This window comes from Apodemus sylvaticus, chromosome X (genome assembly GCF_947179515.1).
Source record: "Apodemus sylvaticus chromosome X, mApoSyl1.1, whole genome shotgun sequence".
NCBI classification, from domain to species: domain Eukaryota; kingdom Metazoa; phylum Chordata; class Mammalia; order Rodentia; family Muridae; genus Apodemus; species Apodemus sylvaticus.
In genome coordinates, this window is record NC_067495.1 from 31,446,222 (window position 1) to 31,466,630 (window position 20,409).

Genomic DNA, 20,409 nt, shown 5'->3' on the forward strand with positions numbered 1-20,409 from the left:
AGCAGATACTTTTGTTCTCAGTTTACAGAGGAAGAAACTGAGGCACAGAAAAGTTAAGGAACTTGCTCCAAATCTGAGCTAGTAGTGGAGGTGGGACGGTGGTGGCTTAGTTCTAACCCCAAGAGACAGATTGGCTCCAGAGACTGTGTCAAGTGATTTAAGATTCCCACCACTGAGCCTGTTTCCACATCTATAGCATGAACATAAGGATTCCTATTCTGCAAGATGGAGAGGAATACGATGTCTGAAGACTTCCGGGCACAATAGTACATGCATAAGAGATGGCTGCTGTAGCCCAGTGGTGGTGGCGCACACCTTTAATCCCAGCACTTGGGAGGCAGAGGCAGGCAGATTTCGGAATTTGATGCCAGCCTGGTCTACAGAGTGAGTTCCAGGACAGCCAGGGCTACACAAAGAAACCCTGTCTCCAAAAAAACAGAGAGAGGGAGAGAGAGAGAGAGAGAGACAGAGACAGAGACAGAGACAGAGACAGAGAGACAGAGAGAGACCAGCTGACTCACAACCCTTCTAGGATATGTGGTATATCTAAAAGAAGACAGGTTTGACACAAAGAAACCATGTGTGATGTGGGACAAGGAGCTGTGAGATCTTATACTAATTATTCAGCGGCCTTAGGCTTTGTTGCCTCACCATAAGATGCTAGGATGCTAGTGTCCAGCTGCCAGACTCACATTGAGTATTGTTCTCAGTTCCTATGGATTCTAGTTCTAAAGTTCCCTTTGGTTTATTTGCCTTCTCATTGTCATGTGTGCTAAGCTCTTAGAAGCATCTATGAAGATATTCTGTAAGTGAAGGTACTGAAAGAGAACACCTCACTTTGTAAATACAATAAATCTGGGCGTGTTTAAGTTCCTGATGCTGTTTAGACTTGTAAGCTAGAAAGAATATCAAACATAGCTGAAGCACCCAATGATATCCACAGTCTAGTCCCTAGAGAGTTATTCCCCAGCTTTGTCAGGCAATATGGAAGGATGAATAAAACTTCTCTTATTGGTTTTGTAGGTGCTTGTTTAAAGACAATCAGCTTCTTAGAGGAAAATAGTTTTGCCATATCTGACCCTAGTCATACTGCACAGAAAACTTCAGAGTAATGCTTTAGTGTGACTCCCCAAAATCATGAAATAACTCTTACCAGATGGTGATAACAAACTGGAATTACCAGCATTTTCTGTCAAGGAAAAAAGGTGATTTAGCATTAGTTTAGTTTGATCACATATTTGAAAGACATTAACATTTTTAATGGCAATCATCGTAAATTGAGCTGCAAATGGCTACCAAAAGAGGGCAGCATGCGATTTCACTCTTGCTTTTCACACCCTGGTCAGTGTTTCTTTTCAGTTCTCTAAAAGGACAGCTTCCTAGTGAAGCAAGCCTTCCAGTCTCTAACTCGTTTTTGTTCGTGTGTGTGTGTGTGTGTGTGTGTGTGTGTGTGTGTTGAATGTACACATGTGCATGTAAGTACCCATCCATGTGTATATAGGAGCCAGAAGAGAATATCAGGTGTCATCCTCTATCTCATTCCAGTTTACCTTTGTTGTTTTGTCTTGTATTGTTTTGAGACAGGGTCTTTCACTGAATCTGAAACTCATTGTTTGGGCTGGGCTGACTAGCCAGGGAGCTCCTGGGATCTACTTGTCTCTGCTCTCCAATGCTGGGCTTAGAGGCACATGCAACCATGCAGGATTTTTATGTAGGTTCTGGGGATTTTGATGTGCGTTCTGGGAACTCAGGTCCTCTTGCTTTCACAGCAAGTACTACTAAACAATGAGCCATCTCCCCAGGTCCTCAATTTTTAACTAATAATGATTCTCTATATGTTGTGTTGTTTAAATGTGCAATGTACATACACTTCAAACTAAAGAGATAGCTAAGACTTTAAGCTGTTGGTTAATGTTCATTAAATATGTAGAAAACTGTGCATGTCTACACAAATTATATTTCACTAACTTTCCTTTTTTTTTTTTTTAACACAAACATTTGGCTTATTATGACACCTCCTTCTGAGTTGAACTAGGTCAGCTACTTTAGGGCAAAGACATTACAAGAACTGTTAAGTTATTTGGGGAAAATGCTCAGATCCCTTTAAAAAAACACTTTTTTCCTGTTCAGGAAAAGAATACATGCCTGAGGCTGGAGAAATGACTCAGTGGTTAACAGCACTTGCTGTTCTACTGGACCCACATTCAATTCCCAGCACCTATAAAAATACTCTAGCATGGTTATAAAATACCTGTAACCCCAGTGTTGTTGCAGGGCAGAAACAGGTAGATAAAACCTAGAAGCTCACTGGCCTTCCAGCTTAGCCAAAACAATGAGCCTATGGAGGCAAGAAAAGGGTGTTAGATGCCCTAAACTGGAGTTACAGGTGGTTATGAGCACACATATGGCTTCTAGGAATTAAACCCAGGTCTTTTGGAAGAGCAGCCATCTCTTCAGTCCATATGTAAGTTAGACATTTAAAATGTGTTATTCTTTTCTTTTTCCTTTTGGCATGATTTCCCCTTTGGATATTGGCTTACATTTTCTCTGTCTCAAACTCTCAATACTCTCTGTATCACCATTCCTCGTTGAACATAGCCAACTCCTCACATATCTCACATGCCTTTTGCCTTCTAAACACTAGCCTGGGATTCTTTGAGGTTTTCCCCATTCACTTCCCACTCACAGAAACAACAGGGCTGTCACTCCTAATGAGTCATATATTTGAATTCCATGCCACTCATAGGAGATAAGATATTTCTATTGTCATAAGAATTCATAAGCAAATAAAGGAATATATTGTTTTTTTTCAGATTTTTCTTTGGAAACCTACAAAACAAATCTTAAACTATTATTAATTTGTTAAAGTATTGATTTAAACCCATAAATAAAATTATTGGAATCTGTCTATAAAATTTACTTAGTATGACTCTCTGACAAATTTTTCTGATGGTTTAAAAAGATAAAGTCCACATATTCCCAATTATGGAGAGAATAGTTTTATAATGGAAGGAAGCTTATTAGAGCCTGAAGAATGGGAACCTCAAGAAAATAGCTCCATGGGTGGAGACTCCTTCCCTAAATTAACTCCTTAGCACTTTTCCTCAACATTATTGCCACAATGTCCCAAACTCTAGTGTCAAATATTCTAGCACGGTGTCAGTGATGCCGCATGATTGTGCTACTGTCATTGCCTCTCCAAGTCAATGTATCCAAGAACTCAGCTTTCTTCACCCCATATCATTTCGACATTTGACCTATTCTTGAATTGAATAGGACTGATACTATCAATGGCTAAGAAATTCAAGTTGAAATTTTTTTTAGTTGTATTGGTTCTCATGTTAATGCTGCAACAGATTATCAGTAGTGGCTTACAATATGAATTTGTTAACCTAGACTTCTAGAGATCAGAAATACCCTACAGATCTTTGAACGTCAAGTTCATGACAAGCTACAGTCCTATCTGGAAGCTCTAGAGAGGAATTCATTTCCTACTTACTTGAATTCTTTGCAAACTGTGGTTCCTTGTAGTTGTAGGACTGAAGTTCTCATTTTCTTATTGGCTATAGACTAAGGGCAATTCTAAGATTCAGAGTCATGTTTCCTGGCTATTGGCTCATTTGTCTGTCTTCAAAGCCAGAGATGACACGATAGAGTATGGAAGCTCTCATCTGCCATCATTGTGTTGCTTAAAAACTCACAGGATTTGACTAGGTTTATCCAGGCAATCTATGATAGTCTCCATATCTCATGGTCTTCAATGCTAATTCCATCTGCAATGTCCTTTCCACCATGTAAACTTGAACCTTACCTTTTAAAACTGGAAGTTTTAGAAGACAACACCTTTCTGCCAACTCTCTGGCCATCTAAAATATTCCTTGGCTACAGAAACTGATGGAGAAGACTGGCTCCTCTTTATAACTTAAAACATTCATTGGCAACATCATGCACTTGGCATTTGGACATGTTCATGAACATTTTCACTGGGTCTGAGGCTGGAAAAATTGTAAACAATGAAAGTTGCTTTGATTCAGACTTAGTGATTAAGAGCATTTGTTGTTCTTGCAGAGGACCTGGGTTTAATTTCTAGCTCCCGTGTGCTGGATGTTCATAAACATCGGGAACTGCAGTTCAGTAGTATTGTGCCTATCATCTGTGGACACCGAGTGTACACATGGTGCATATACATATATACAATCAAAACATTCTCACATGAAATAAAATGAATAAGTATTTATAAAATGTTTTATTTAATTCATAGTTCTGGGGTCTGAGAAGTACAAAATCAAAAAGACTTCATCTGGTGAGGGTCCTCCTGCCGTGTCATACCTGGAAAAAAGGCAAATGGGCTCACAAGACAAGAATGGTAACTCCTGTGAGAATGACAATGTTACATTAAATAATGACTTAATCAGCTTTCAAATGCCCCACCTCTCAGTAATATCACAAAGGCAAGCAAATGTCTACATGAGGGTTTTAGTGTGGGTGGGGGGAGATACAGATTCTAACCATTGCATAGGATAGCTCTTATTTTCCCATTAGATGCTAACCAGCTTGATGTTTTATCAGTTATCTTCCAGGCCAGTGTCATGGATATAACTATTCAAAGAAACCTTTGTTTTGACTGACAAAATCATTAAGAAATCTCTATCATAATAGAGTACTTGCCTACCAAGTTCAGGGCCCCGGGTTTGATTCTTAGCACCAAAATACTTACATGCAAACATACAGACATACATAACTGCAAAATAAATCCCTATCACTTGGGAAATAAAGTTATGAGCTTACGACAGGTAGATCAAGTGGAGAAAATTAACTCAGACAAACAGCAGAAAGGTAGAGGTCTAAAACAATCTTCTAGAATTGGAGGAAGAGACACGACGCAGAGGTGGAAACCATGTAGAAATGGAGGTTTTCCAGTGACAAGGGAACCATGGAGGAGCACAGCCACTATTAGAGATATGGGTAAGTCAATCAGAGAAGGAAACGAACACTCATTTGTGCCCACACACATGCATACACATACCCCCTCACACGTTCTTTTCCTTTTATACTCCAGTTTTGTTGTTTACATATACATTGGCTAAACCTAGCTGGAAGGCAGTTGCAAATGATCAGAGGGGGAGAATGGAGAGTGAATCTGAGAATGGGGGAAAGTGATCTAGACAGAGTCTGTATAAGACTTGAGAATACTTCTTGGATAACTATTACTCAGTATGTGATGTGTAGAGTAGTAATTATGTCTAAGAATCATAACAAAGTGATCATGTAATGGATCTTACAAGTGTGTGCTGAACTGTCCTTCCAAATTAATGCCAAAACAGTGTTAAAAGCCCACAATTATGAACCCCAACTGCCTCAATAAAACACCACAATTGATTATTCCTCTTTGCTTAATGTCCCCTCTCTGCTCCCTGACACTACTTTACAAATAAACCTGAACCCAAATCATGAGAGGCCATATCTTGGTGCTGCTGAAGTGTTCAGTGGGGTAGAGGTTAAGGTTTCAAATGTAAAATGGTGGTCTTAAAGCTGTGGCAATGCCAGTGAGTCTTCCAACACACAATCCCTTAAGTTGGGTGGGAACAAGTCTTTCTCTTCCAGAAGTAACTATAAAAATATACAGCTAGGTCCACTTGTGTGAGTACTTTTTACCCAACTGAAACTTCTCCAGATTGAATTACTATTTCATAGAGAGAGATGGTTAAAAACAAGCCACCATGCTTGGGCACTATTATATGGGAACCCTAAACAAACAATACTTTGTGATTATATCAGCTTTTCAGAAATTGAGACAACAAACACTCTTCCAGAAAGCACCTTTCCAGACTTACGACATAAGCAGAAAGATGAATAAAAGCATTTCTAATTTGGCACATCCAAAGCTTGTTAACTTGAACCATGACTGTCTCACATCTCGCTGCTCAATAAGGACTCTTATATAACATATTTATTAAAAAGATTAATAATGACATAGCCGAAGAAAACTCTAGCTCTTAGCTGATGGCACTTCCTGAGGAGAGAACAGTCATTCTAGGTGGGCTTTCACCACGATAGAAAGAAGGTGAAATGCTTTCTCAATCCTCTAGGGCCCAACTCTTGCTCTGCCTCCAGCATCACGTATAACTAGCCCACCTGCTTCGTCCTTTATCCTCCAGAACTAAGCAGACATGAGACATCAGCTCTTCTGTTAGCTACCACACACTGACAAGTATCGTTGGCCTCATGGTTACTATGAGGGACCTCCTGGGCCTACAGTTGCTTCACTTTCCCCTGGGTCCTTCAGATGTGCAGCTCCTTGGCCATATGTGTGTTTAATTTTGTGATGAACAGTCTAATTTCTGTGGGACATCCATACTACCAGGGTAAAGACAACACAGATCAACTTGAGGTTCATCTGGTTCCCATGTACAATTGGTCCCATGGCTTCCAGTTGGTCTTGTTCTCTTGTCGTACATTCATTCTTCCTTCCAAATTGCTTACTCTATTAAATATTTGGTTCATGTGCCAGCTGTGAGGAGAGCGCATCACAAAGTTTCAACCCTCCCCCCCACACACACACAGTTAATTCAGTCAAATCCCTGTAGCAAAGTCCTTGGGAAAGGGAGAGTGCAGGAGAGAGTATGAAGGAGGATGTCTGGCTTAGCTGTCCTATGTGATTTAACACTGGCTTATACTGTTTGAAACAGAAAACTTCTAAGACAATTAGACTACATTTTTTATAATTGTGCCACCCAAGATGGCAGCCACTAGCTTCATGTGACAACTTATATTTAAATTAATTAGGCAAGTAGTACTTTGGTTGTGGCCATGTCCCCTGTTCTGTCTGTAGTGTACCAAATAAACTTGTATATTTTTTCTGAAAGCAATTTAAACTAATTAAATAAAAAAAAAATCCTCCACAGCCCTAGTCAAGGTTGAAGTACACAGCAGTCACATGTGGCTGGTGGCTACAGCATTGAGCAGGTATGTAACAGGTTCGATCCAACAGGTATACAATACTTCATCACTAAAAGATTTCTAGCTGACAGTGCTGAGTGCTGGCCTGTAGTACGAATGGCATATATTTACTCACAAGTCAGGTACATTACAGGCATGTTTGCTATGTATTAAGTCACAAAGCTCTGAGATAGTTACTGCCCCTTTACAGAAAAGGAAACTCAAACACAAGGTTTAAACACTTTGCTAACCTAGATTAACCGTCACACTGTAGACCTGGCTTGGTACAAAAAAAAAAAAAGTAGTTGGCTTTGCTGAAGCTTCCCACACTCAAACAGCTCTAGTTCAGATAATGGGTATATCAGTAACGATCCTAACACATGACACACTTTCCTTAGGGCATATGAACTTGGGTTTTTATATAATCCCGCGGAGGAAGGGAAGCCTGTCTTCCCTTCAGTGCAGAGCGAGTGAGGGGCTTAAAGAAAAAGAAGTTTATGTTCCATTTATAAAATCAAATGAGCAACCTCAAGTAGAGAGCTGAGGGTGGAAGAGTCTGGGAAAGGGCATTCATTGTTCAGGGGACCAAGACTGCTGAATGACCTGCTTTCTTCAGTGTGAAGAGTCCAAATTTGCTGTGGATAGCACCATCTAGGGGACAATCAGGAAAAGAGAGTGGTATCTTTTATTGTTTGTTTTTGTTTCTGGTTTCTCAATACAGGATTTCTCTGCATAGCATTAGGCTGTCCAGAAACTCATTCCATAGACCAGGCTGGCCTTGAATTCACAGAGATCCCCCTGCCTCTCTGCCTCCCAAGCACTATGATTAAAGGTGTGTGCCACTGCCCAGGGAAAGTGGTATCTTAAAAGGAAGTTAACCCACTTTAACAAAGCCCCCATACCAGGCATGAGAAACTTCCTTCCAAATGGTTGGTCAGGTGACTCCCTAAACAATATAGATTACTGATGCAGGCCTTGGTTGACTCTCAAGGTTTAAAGGTGGGTCCTTTTTGTTGAAGACACTACACAGTTACAATACAGGAATTGTTCAAGGTGGGTCTGACATGAAAGCCCCCTTCCTGTGGTCTAGTTTCCATGGTACCAGAAAATACTTTGTAGGCTGCTAAGGGAAGGAGGCTATTATACAGTCCTGCCCAGCTGCAATGCCTGTGAACCACAACAGTGACCAGCAATGGGAAGATACGCATAAAGGTGCAGTAATTGACACTCACATGCTGGTGGTGACCAGCAGCTGTCTGATGAACTTAAGGCCCACTCAACAGGAAGGAAATCATGCCTGGTACTAGAAACCTAGGCAGCTTACTGAGGCTCATGAGGCCATAGCCATTAGAATTACTACCACTACTCTGCTGGAATAGCATAATTCCTAACTACATTCTAAATCTCATCCTGATACCCACAGGTAAGTGTAGCTATCACCCCTCACCTAAAAAAACCCTATTTGCAGCAAATGGAGACCACAGAAAACTACACTGGACACTAAATAGAGATCAAGAGATTATGTGAAGTTCAGCCCCAATTGATACATCTACATTACAATCCTATATCTATGGCTCAGGGGACTTTGAGGAAGAAGGGGCAGAAAGATCCTGAGATTCAGAATACCAGAAACTCTGGTGTCTTCTGTGAGATGGTCTCTCCTAGAAACTGCTGCATAAACAAGACTAGAACAGCAATATCAATGGACATACTAATGTGGAAGGGGTAATTGTGGGTCCCACCCTTAGACAATGGACTACAGGTAACTAACAAGTACTGAGAGAAAGTGAATTAGCCTCCCTGCAGGGGCGAATTCCTTTATTGTTCAATGCAGAGGGGCCTGCCTGGGAAATCATATACAGTTAGTAAGAAGAGACTCAAGAAGGGGTATGGTGTATTTATATATTTGTGCATATATGTTCATATGTGTATTGTTACATATATATGTAACAATAACAACCAAAGAAAAAGAGGTTATCAACTTGAAAGTAGGGAGCATAGAAGGGGCTGGATGGAGGAAAGGGAGAGGAGAAAGTGAAGTAATTTTATTTCAATTAAAGTATTTTTCCCTTTATTAATACTTTTTTAATTTATTTATTTTTATTGAATATCTTCTTCATTTACTTGCCAATGATAAAACCTTTCCCGATATGCCCCCTCCCCTAAGAGCCCCAACCCCTCCCCTTCCTCCTTTAAAGTATTTTTTTTAAAACATCTAAAGAGGGTACCAATCAATAATCAATACCCATTAAACTACTGATGGGATAAGGTTAATGGCAAAATCATTGTCCCAAACCATCATTTCTCTCTTATTCTTTGTCAAGACAGTGACAAGCTCAAGCAATCAATGTGAATAGAAGGAGTCCTTTCCATTTTCAGCCTGAATATGAATTTCCTTTTCTTTGTGATTCACCCTCTCAGCTTTGTTGCCAGCAAGCAACCAAACTATGGCCCCTCCAGAGCAGGGCTACCATATAATGAGCCAGATCTGTTAACAACTCTGTGCTGGTAAAAACCACTAAAAAGGCCGAAATTATGGATAGTCTTGCTTAAGAGAGAGAAAAAAGCCTACTTTGTTGGAAGAGATGGATTTTTATAGTAGCCTTTGTTTTGATGCCACATTTAACCCTTAACTCTTGCTGCTGTACTTATGGGTGGAACACCTTTATCAGGCCTCTGGCCTTTGCAAATTGGTGGTTTCTGTCCTAATGACTTTTCCTATGGTCCAAAAGGACACCGTGCAAAAATCTAAACACGAATGCCACAAAATCATTGCAAATTCATCCATAATTTAGTTTACCTTGGCGTTTTTTGAGGGTGTGTGTGTGTTGAGGCAAGGTTTCTCTGTGTAGCCCCGGCTATCCTGGAACTCACTCTATAGAACAGGCTGGCCGCAAACTCAGAGATCCTCCTGCCTTTGCCTCCCAAGTGCTTGGTATTTTGTCTGTTTTGTTTTGTTATTATTTTAATGGCACTTCTTGTCCACTTTGAATATCCAATCTGAAACTCTTCAATTTTAAGAGTCTGTAACTCTGGCTTGATAATCCTGTGTGATTAAAGTGCCCAGTACCATGTCTTCCCAGGATATGAATGAGCATACCAGTGTGACTGAGAGACTTGGTGTTCCAGGAAAACTGACTCACTCATGGTTATGTCTCATTCCTATGGGGCTGCAAACCACTTCAGCTCCTTCAGTCCTTTCTCTAACTCTTCCATTGGGAACCCCAAGCTCAGTCCAATGGTTGGCTGCAAGCATCTGCCTCTCTATTCTCTAATGTTCAGTTAGTGAGAATATCCATAAGAACTCTACCTAATTCAAGTTGAAGAAATAGCAGATATGTCCTACTGGTTTATTTTTAATACTAAACTTTGAAGGCCTACTTGTGTCAGGTGCTGAAGTTATAGCACAAAACAAAGCAAATTCTCTGGCCTCAGTTTCAAACTCATTGTCTTCTGCTCGTACCCCTCCAACACAGAACTTGTTAGTGGTACTGTTGATCTGGCTTTGATTAATAACAAAGCATATTTCATATTAACAACAACCAAAAATGTCCATGTAGTTGGAAGGCAATGAAGCTGTGTGGCCAATTCTTATCTATCCAATTAGTAATACCATCACAAGCCATTTAAATTTACTTCTTGAAGCAAGAGTAGTATCTTATATTTTCATTGTTCTCCTTGAATTAAAAATGTAATTTGATACATTACTGAATATTATAGTCCCATGACAGAATGCTGAATTTCTAAAAGAAAAGCAGACGAAGGTTTGTGGACCAAACAAGACACCATGAACATGACTAAACATGACGGCCATAACATCATTGTGAAAGCATCTATAACATACCTTGGTGGGCTGCTTTCATGGGCTTATGATCTTATTCACATGAGATCGTTTGCTAAATGAACTAAGGGTGTACCACTATCAAGGTATATTTTACTGACACACTCCCCTGGAACATTAGCCTAATCCCTGGTAACTAAAATCAGTGATACTATGGCTTTCATTCCTTTGGGCCTCTCTTAATCTTTACCCAGTGCTTTGGGGGAGGAGGGCTATAAACCCATCCCAGAATGAATCATTACAAAGTCATATAAGAACTATGTTCATGTGCCTCCGTGACTAAACACTGGGGAAGCAGTTAAGAAAACAAGTTTTAGAGTCCTAGCACATCCACTCTATAGCTGTATGAACTTGGAAGTGACTCAAATTGTCCCAGGTCCAAATAAACACTTCTGGCCATCTAGCACACACAGAGTTCTGGGGCACTACTTTCTAGATCTTGGTATTGTTGATTTCAAGATAACCTACCCAGTTGCTTCTTTGCTTAAGCTCCAACCCCCATCTTTCCACTTTCAAAGTGAAGATTAATAAAAGTCTCTCTACCTCAGTGAGATAGCATATAGCAAGGTATTTTGTAAATCATGAAGACTTAGAAGAATGCAGTCATGTTGTTCCTGCTACTGTTGTCAACATTTAGACTATGAGCTATTACTAATAGATTCTATAGACACTGAAACTTCTATTAAGGGCCAGGCCTTTACCAGCCAGCACAAGCCACACTAAAATTTTACCAAGTCTGAAGGTAAGAGATTTGTGAGATTCATTGTAACTTTAACCACCTTTAAAATTTACACATGTTAATTTAAACAAAGCAAAACAAAACAAAAACATTCTATGACTTTGGGGCTGGGGACACAGAGCAGTGGTAGTGATTCCATGGAATAGCCAAGTTTGAGAACCTGTGTTAGATAATAAGCAACACAGATAGCACATATAATTCTCAGAATGACATTGTGTCCAAGGCAGAACCTAAGGACAATGAATTAGGGAGCTGAGCATCTAAAGACTGGGCAGATAAACTCAAAGAATGACAGACTTAATTTCAATGGACCATGAGGTGAACTCATGCATCCTATGTGGAGGGAAATCATATCTATCAATAGGTCTCCTTGCCAATGTACCACTTCCTCACTGAAGTCTATATAAGTTTGGCGAGGTAGCATGTGTTCTAGTGAAATTCAGTGGATTAGACTATAACACTGATGATACATGAGTTGTGAGGAAAGGCCCATGCTTTAGAATATCTCTAAGCTAGCTGAGCAATGGCACACACCTTTAATCCCAGCACTCAGGAGGTACAGGCAGATGGATTTCTGATTTCAAGGGCAGCCTGGTCTATGAGTGAGTTCCAGGACAGCCAGAACTACAGAGAAACCCTGTCTCAAAAAAACTGTAAAAAGATTCTATTTGGGTTTGTGCCTAATCTTTTTGTAACTTGTTATGCCATGTTTGGTTGATAACTCTGGAAGGCCTATTCTTTTCTAAAGGAAAAGGGGTGTGAACCTGTGAGTTCATCTACTGCTCAGCTTGGAGTTCTCAGTGGCCTCTGCAGAGATCTCTCTCATCCTGGAGGGTTCCTCCCTGAGATGGTTATCTTGAATGTCATCTTGATAAAATCTACAATCTCCTTGGAACCAGAAGTCTGAGGTTAACTGGGGGTAGGAAGAGCCACCTTACATGTAGCCAACACCATTTCAGAGATCAGGGTCTTAGAGTAAATAAAAAGGAGAAAGGAAGCTAAACAGTAGCAATCATTGTGGTTTCTTGACTATGGGTGCAATGTGACCAGCTGTCTAACGTCCTACTGCCATAACTTCTCTGCCATAATGGACTATATCCTGCAACTATGAGTCAGAAATCAAAAACAAAAGCAAACCAACCCAAAAAATGAAAAAGAAAAAAATCTAGTCCTCTTTCTTTCTCATATTTTGTCACAGCAATTAAAACATAACTATCACGCTCACCCTCAGTATCTAATTGGCACCTAGTGCTGAAAGCCACACCTAATGAGTCCATGGCCTTTTTACTTAGAATCTTACCTAACCTTGGTTAAGTTCACTTAGCTCTAATCACCAAGGATCTATTACATCCTTCAGCTGGTGTCTGTCTAGGATCTTCATGCCATAATCTTTGCTGTCCTGTCCCTGTCTGTGGCTTTCAATATAGCTGCCTGCTTGGAGCACAAGGGCCATTTAGAATTCCTTCCCACAACACAAGAGCTGAGAGAGACTTAGTGAAAGCACCTCTGAGCTTCCCTTTTGTCTAAATTCAGTTCCTCCTCTCCTCATTTCTATACTTGTCCTGTGTTTTGTTTTTTGTGAACTTATTTATTCACTTTACATCCTGACCACAACCCACTTCTCTTCCCAGTCCCCTCCACACACATAGCCCCCCTCCTCCCTCCCATCCTCTGCTCCCCTTCTGTGAAAAGGAGGAGGCCCCCTGCTGGTACCAACCTACCCTGGCACATCAAGTCACTGAAGGATCAGGCACATCCTATCCCACTGAAGGCAGACAAGACAGCTCAGTTAGGGGCAACAGAGTTGGGGCAGCCCCCACTCCAGTTGTTGGAGGCTTATCATATAAGCCCTTCAAGGAGTCCCTACAGGAATTTATGTGAATAGTGGGGTAGAGTGCCCTCTGCTATCAGAGCTCCCTATAATCTATTCAGAAGCACTAGAATTCCTTGTCATCATTTTACCTTCTAGGGAGAATCAGAGCCCAACAGAAGTTACTTCATGCCTGAGTACAGGGCTAGGGACTTGGGGGAGTTGTTAAATTAGCTGACCATCTACCTGATCAATGCCATAGTGAAATTTATAATTTCAGTTTTATAAGCAGAAGGTAGAGATAGAGTAAGGAGCTTGGCATTGCTTTTGATAGTCGAGGACCATTCCAAAGAAGACAGGGACCATTGTTTCAGCCCACCTACTGCTTCATTACCATCTTTCTTACAAGAAGAAAGGACACTGGAGAATCAAGTGTAAGAGAGTGAGAGGAAAAACAGCAAAGCCTGGAGAAGGGGAATTGTAAAGCAACTTATCACTGGAAATATCTGCAGCACTGGGAGATCTCTAGACCCAGCCCAGAGAAAGTTGGGGATTATAGCTTATGAGATCACCAAGCTGTTTCAAATGTGTAATTGTTTCCAAGACAATTTGGCAGGAATGAAATTATAACCATCTTCCACTATTATGTCATCCACCCTCTGGAAAATAGAACAGTTGTACCTAAAAGGAGAACCTCCTTTAAAAAACCAAAACGAAGCAAGGCATTAGCCCAGGATTAGAGAACCAGGGAATGGAGATGAGTAGTGAACCACCAGAACTGATTTGGGCTTCTAATAGACTGAAATGGCTCTTGCAAGTGTCATCTTAGACAACCGGATGTGTTAAACTCTGAGGATTCTCTTGGCTGGCTGGTGGCCTCACAAGAGTGCCAGACCCACCTCTCCCTGCTGACCAAAGCTAATGAGTCATCTCTCAGGCTTCCAGGGTGAAGCTACTGTGTTTGCATCCTAGAGCTGGGGAGCCACTCCTTTCTAGTAACCCCAGTGTTCCCTTTCTTCCTCTCCAGGTCCTAGTGACACATTTAACTCTAGCCTCAAACACTGACTACCCGAGGCAGCCTGGCTAAGGGTACATGCTATCAGCTCCAGAATCTGATGGCAAATCTCCAATTACTTAATTTCTTAGATGCTCAATTTTTCCATCCATAAACGGGGGTGAAAAAGCTACCTACCATGAAGAGTTTGGATGAGAGATAAATGAGATAATGTTTACAAAGCACTAGGAAGGTTTGGCTCAGAGTAGGCTCCAAGTCTGCATTAGTTTTCCCTACATTCATCAACCTCTTATCCCTTCACTCTCCTTTCCCACCTGGCACTGAACATGCACCAAAAGGCCAAGAGTGCACCACAAGTTCACGGTCAACACAATCCTAGGTGGCACCGATCAGGAGGGAGAAAGAGAGAAGGGAACACCAGAGAAAGAGATTTGTGAAATCTCTTTTTCAGCTTGATAGAGGAAGGAGTATTTGGCTGAATGTTGGAGGGGAATGTGTTTCTAAGCAGACCTGAGAAGGTGACCTGGATAAGTTAAGGGAGGGAGCATTTGAGTGAAACAGGGAGGGGAGCAAAAAAAATGTAGACATTAAGGAGCAAATGACTACTATGGGCATGAGTCCATAATCCAACTGGGGAACTTTAGGAGACAATGATGAATGCTGTGCTGTCAAGGGATGAGGAAAACACAAGTTTCTTTTTTGGGGACAGCAGGGTCCTATATAACTCTGGGTGGCCTTTAACTTCTCATCCCTCTGTCTCAATTCTTTAATGGGAGATGTGGCTCTGAGGTATCTGGGTAATCTGAACCAACCTATATTCAGGGACTCTCATCATTACAGGCTCTACTGCTATTTATTTTTACTGTACAGATGCACATGTGGCAAGCAAGGAAGAGTCTCAGACAGCAGAGGGTTTAAGATGGCTGTAGACAAGCCAGGCATGGGAGTACACAGCTGTAATCTGGCATCCACTTGGGAGGTAGATGCCAGAAAATCAGGAGTCAGTTTTGGCAACACAGTAAGTTTGATGCAGTATAGAAAGAAATGTTGTATACAGAGTACACATAGAAACTTTGTGGTTATAGGACATGAGTTTGAATCATGATTCTGCCCCCACCATAAGCCAAATTTGAAACAAAATTTGTTAAATACTGGCCAGGATGATGGCCACCATTTTTCATAAGCTTCCAAAGACACCCCCTTTTTGAAAAAAAAAATTTGTACTTCATTTGACTGCATTGTTTTTTAATTTCTATATGGAAATCCCTTCTAGTTGATACTATTCAAGACAAACACCAAAATAAATCCTCATGTTTGATCACATGATTTTGGACAAAGATGATGCTAAGACTGTTCAAGGGAAAAAAAAGACAACTTTTCAAAAAATGATGATAGGAAAATGGGCTAGCTATAGGCACAAAGATAACTTTCAGTGAATCAAAGTTGGTTTAAATATGAGTTAAGGCTATAAAATTCTTAGAAGAAAACATAGTAGGGAATCTTCCTGACTTTAGATTTGGCAAAGGGAATTTCTTGGATTTGATACTAAATTATAGACAATAAAGGTAAAATATGTTAATTAGACCTCATCAGGATTAAAATCTTATATTCATGAAAGAATACCATGGAGAATGAAAATAGAAGGTATTTGCAAATCTTACTAAGGATTAATAACCATAGCATATAAAAAATCGCTAAAAGCCAACAACTTAAAAATACATTTTTTAAAAATGGGAAATGATACGAATAGATATTTCTCCAAGTAAAGATAAAATGGCTAATAAGTACCCTTCTCCAAAGATGCTCAGCTCACTAATCACTAAGCAAATACAAATCAAAACCACAGTAAGATGTTACTTCATTCTTACCACCCAAACAAAAGAAAACAGTAAGTGTTGTCAAGGCTGTGGAGGAACTGGGATCCATGTGCTTTGCTTGTAGGAATGTGATTGTATAGCCACTACAAAAAAGCAGGCTGGCAGGTCCTCAAAGAATGCAAACGAACCCTGCAGTGCTAACCCTAGGTATACATACACCCCAAAGAAATGAGAGGGAGTCAGATAGTTGCTTGCCTAGGCTCACAGCAGCATTATTTACAGCAACTAAATGACAAACAAGCAAAATATTCAAGAACAGATGAATGAATAAACAAACATGGCATATATACATACAATAGAATATATGTAGCCTTTAAAAATGAATGAAATCCTGATATATATCTATATCGATATCCATATCTATATCTATCTCTCTCTATATATAACATAGATGGTCATTGAAAAGCTGTTAAATGAAATCAATCAAACACAAAGGGATAAATATTCTATGTTTCCACTTATGTGAGGTACCTGGAAGAATCAAATTCATAGAAACTAAAATAATAGATATTATAGTCCGGGTAAACCCATAGTAACTTGGATGACGAAAATATCCTGGAAATGGATATTGGTGATAGTTGCACCAAAACTATAATTGTACTTAATACCAACAAAGTCTTTTTAAAAGTGGTAACTGCTGGGGCTGGCAAGTAAAGGCAAGTCTTACAACCTGAGTTCAGTCTCTGGAACTCACATGGTGGAAAGAGAGAACAAGTTCTCATATCAAATAAGTTGTCCTCTGAATGCACACAAACATACAGGCACACACACAAACAGACAAATGTAAAGGATGATAACTATTATATACATATATACTACTATGCTAAACTTTATGAAAACACACAAAACGTACATACAAAAAAGATAGACATAAAAAAATAAAGGAAAGGTCAGAGAGATAGATGGCTCAGTGGGTAAAGGCATTTGCCTTGTGAGCAACATGACCTGAGTTTGATCCCTAAAACCTGCATAGAGATGGAAGGAACCATAAAGTTTTTCTCTAACTTTCCAACATGTGTTATGACATATACTGCCATCCATCATAAGCACACACACAACCATAATAATTGTGTGAAGGAAGGTAGGAAAACTGACACCTTACCTTTGAGAGATGTAACGAGAATGACATGAAAACAAACGATGACAAGGAATATCTTGTATATCAGTAAAACCTCTTCAGGTCTGCCAACAGGGCTGTACTGCCCACCAGAGAAAAGCATCCTGGAACAAAATAAGAGGGACAACAGATCATCACAGCTGTCATAATCCTAACAATGACTCAAAGGTCATTCCTTAAATGAGACCACTTCCAGGCTGCCTTCTTAGTAGTGCCATAATTCAAACTGTAGTGTGCCTGCAGAGAGGTAGCAATGTCAGGTGAGCACTGGCTAAGAAAAAGAAAACCCAGGTTATCCAGGGAGGCTCACCCATTAAGATGTTATATTTAAAATGATAAACATGGCAGTCCTTGTAGACTTATAGGAAAATGCATGCAGAATATCAAAAGACTAAATTAACAACTAAAATATCTCATACATAAATGACCACTATATAAAGCTGGTTACAGACAATGTTGACAAGCAGGCATCACAGACACCTCTAAATGATCTACCTCTTTTATTTCTTATACTATCAAACAAAAACTACACTGCATTTCTTCCTTACAATGACTTATTACCTTGTCATTGTTTATATTTCTAATGTCAATATGGCAACATTTTCAAATGCAAAGTTTATATCTGATTCTAATTTAAAAGAGTCATGTACCATTCACTTACTTATTCCCAATCGAGAACCAATATGTGCCAATTAAGACATCAAGACTGAATTGGAGGTAACCAGGAACAATATGTGTGGTGGAGACAGGGCTCAGACTTGGGGAGAGCTCAGCACATGGGGAGAACTAAAAGTGCTAAAACTATGTCACCCTGCTGAGACTGACAAGGGAAACTGAGAGAGGAAGAAGGAACAAAAAAGAGACAGTGAGACCCAGTGAAGGCACTCCTATACAACCAGATGGGAAGTTACTATGACCAGGCTTCATAGTCCCAGCTAGCAGAACTCTTGGTCAAGGTACCCAAGGAATCTAGGCACTACAACAACTCTACAAACTAGAGATTATGTGTGCACATGCCATGGTGAAAATGAGTTCAAAGCTCCCAGTTCTGCCATGTCATGTCAGGGTCACTGGACAAGGCACTTCCAATAGTCACATGTGTCATTTAGCAAACTGGGATAATAGTATCAACCTGATAGAACTACTCCGATGAGTAATGGAGAGATCTCTGGTACTAAGACTACTCTGCAAATGTTGGCTATACTTCTCATTCTTTTATTTACCCAATCATTCAGCAAATCATTTTATATTTTTCTAGTATGTGCAAGGTCAGGTAGTGCAGGGCGAATCTTTGAGTTTGAGGCCAGCCTGGTCTACAGTGAGTTCCAGGACAGCCAGAGCTCCACAGAGAAACCCTGTCTTGAAAAACCAAAGGGGCAAAAATAGAATCCTGTCATTTACTACTTACAACAGTACCAGGACAAGGAGTCTTTCCTTGATATGGCCTGATAATTTCTTAGATCATGAAGTGACTGCCTTCAAAAGAGGATTACATTTAAAAAATCCATACATTGTATGGTTTAGCGTGGAAATTTTATTTTCATGTAGGTAAAGAATTAAAGAGAAGTACTATATGGCAGGCCTGAGTGAGGACTATTCTGAAATTCCCAATTAACTGTCTTAATTTAATTATAGCACAACAGCAAGGGATATGCAGTGAGTAATATTTTGCCCTGTGTAACAAAATATAACAAGTATCTTCTAGAAAACCCCATTCCTTTAAGATATTTACCCCAAGTCCTAAGTGTTGGCTTAGACGACTAGCACAAGAAGACATTTAAAAGGAAGCTAGTGAAGAGGTCCTTATTGTAGACAAAGCAAGCACATGCAGGGGAAATATGACTGATTTAGGTCGATCAATTTCCAAAGGAGTCAGAAAAAAAAGGAACCAGGAAATTATGAGTGATAGATAGCACAATTCAATTTCTATCTTAATTCTGATAAAAGAACATTATCTGACAAAGCTCTTGTAAAACCCATCCAAATATCTCCTGCATCAAAGGAATAGGCTAAGCTAGGTTATTTACACTGCCAAAAACAACTTAAAACCATGAATAAAATACTAAAGATGTCTAGCCAAAATGGAAGATTCAGTAGGAACCAGGAACGTAATGTAAATAGCAAGGTCGAGTGAGGCAAACTTGGGTTTCAGATGGGAAGTTTGAAAGAAAAGTACAGAGTTATGGAGAAGAGAACCGGAAGGCCAAAATAGACTTGATAAAAGTCAACAAAGAGAGGAGAGGGGAATTCAATATTTGAACCAAACTGGTAGAAAAACATTAATGCAGATTCAAGAAGCCCACAGAATTGCAATTACAATAAGCAAATAAAAAGAGAGCTACACTTAGCCACTGCATAATGAAACTGGAGAAAACAAGATTTTCAAAAAACATCTTGACAATTACTTGAGAAAATAAGGTCATTACATTTCAAAGGAGCAACTGTTACATTGGCAACTCTGTTCTCAGAAGCAACCAGACAGTGTAATATTGCCTGCACTGTGTGAAAGATCATTTTATTCCCAGTGAAAATACCTTTTGTGAATGGGAACAAAATGAAGACATTTTCAAATAGTCAAAAACTGTTTTTCTGTTTCTTTGTTTGCTTTCCACCAAAAAGGAGTCCTCACTTACAATCAATCTTAAAATACATATTCAGAAAAAAATACATATCCAGGAAGAAAACATTAGACTTGAGATGCAAGAAGAAACAGACACGTAAAGAAGGTGGTTAGTATACACTCCGAAGATATGGGCATGATAAAATACAAGTGTAATGTCAGCACTTGCAGGCTGGAGGGAGGAGAATCAGAAGTTCAAGGTCATCCTTGGCTACATGGTGACATAGTGAGCTTACGGCTTTCCTGGGTTTTATGGGACCCTGTCTCAAAAAAAAAAAAAAAAAAAAAAACCCTATAAAAGCCCATATCGTGTGTGTGTGTGTGTGTGTGTGTGTGTGTGTGTGTGTAACTTATTTTTAGTACTGGAGATATATATGTATAGATATGTATCTATGCATGTATCTACCAAATATATAAGAAACATAAAATAATGTAGAGACAAAAAGTAAGA

The 20,409-nt window shown here is 39.8% G+C and overlaps 1 protein-coding gene across 1 annotated transcript in view; it reads right to left on the reverse strand.

Moving 5' to 3' along the window:
- Adgrg2 (adhesion G protein-coupled receptor G2) overlaps positions 1 to 20,409 on the reverse strand; it is a 112,536-nt gene that overhangs the window by 40,849 nt on the left and 51,278 nt on the right. Inside the window, exons 3-4 of the mRNA XM_052171661.1 lie at positions 17,324 to 17,442; positions 1,154 to 1,189 (exon numbers count right to left, since the gene is read on the reverse strand). Of these exons, the coding sequence (XP_052027621.1) occupies positions 1,154 to 1,189; positions 17,324 to 17,441 (154 nt within the window). The 5' untranslated portion in view covers position 17,442. The remainder of the gene's footprint in view (positions 1 to 1,153; positions 1,190 to 17,323; positions 17,443 to 20,409) is intronic.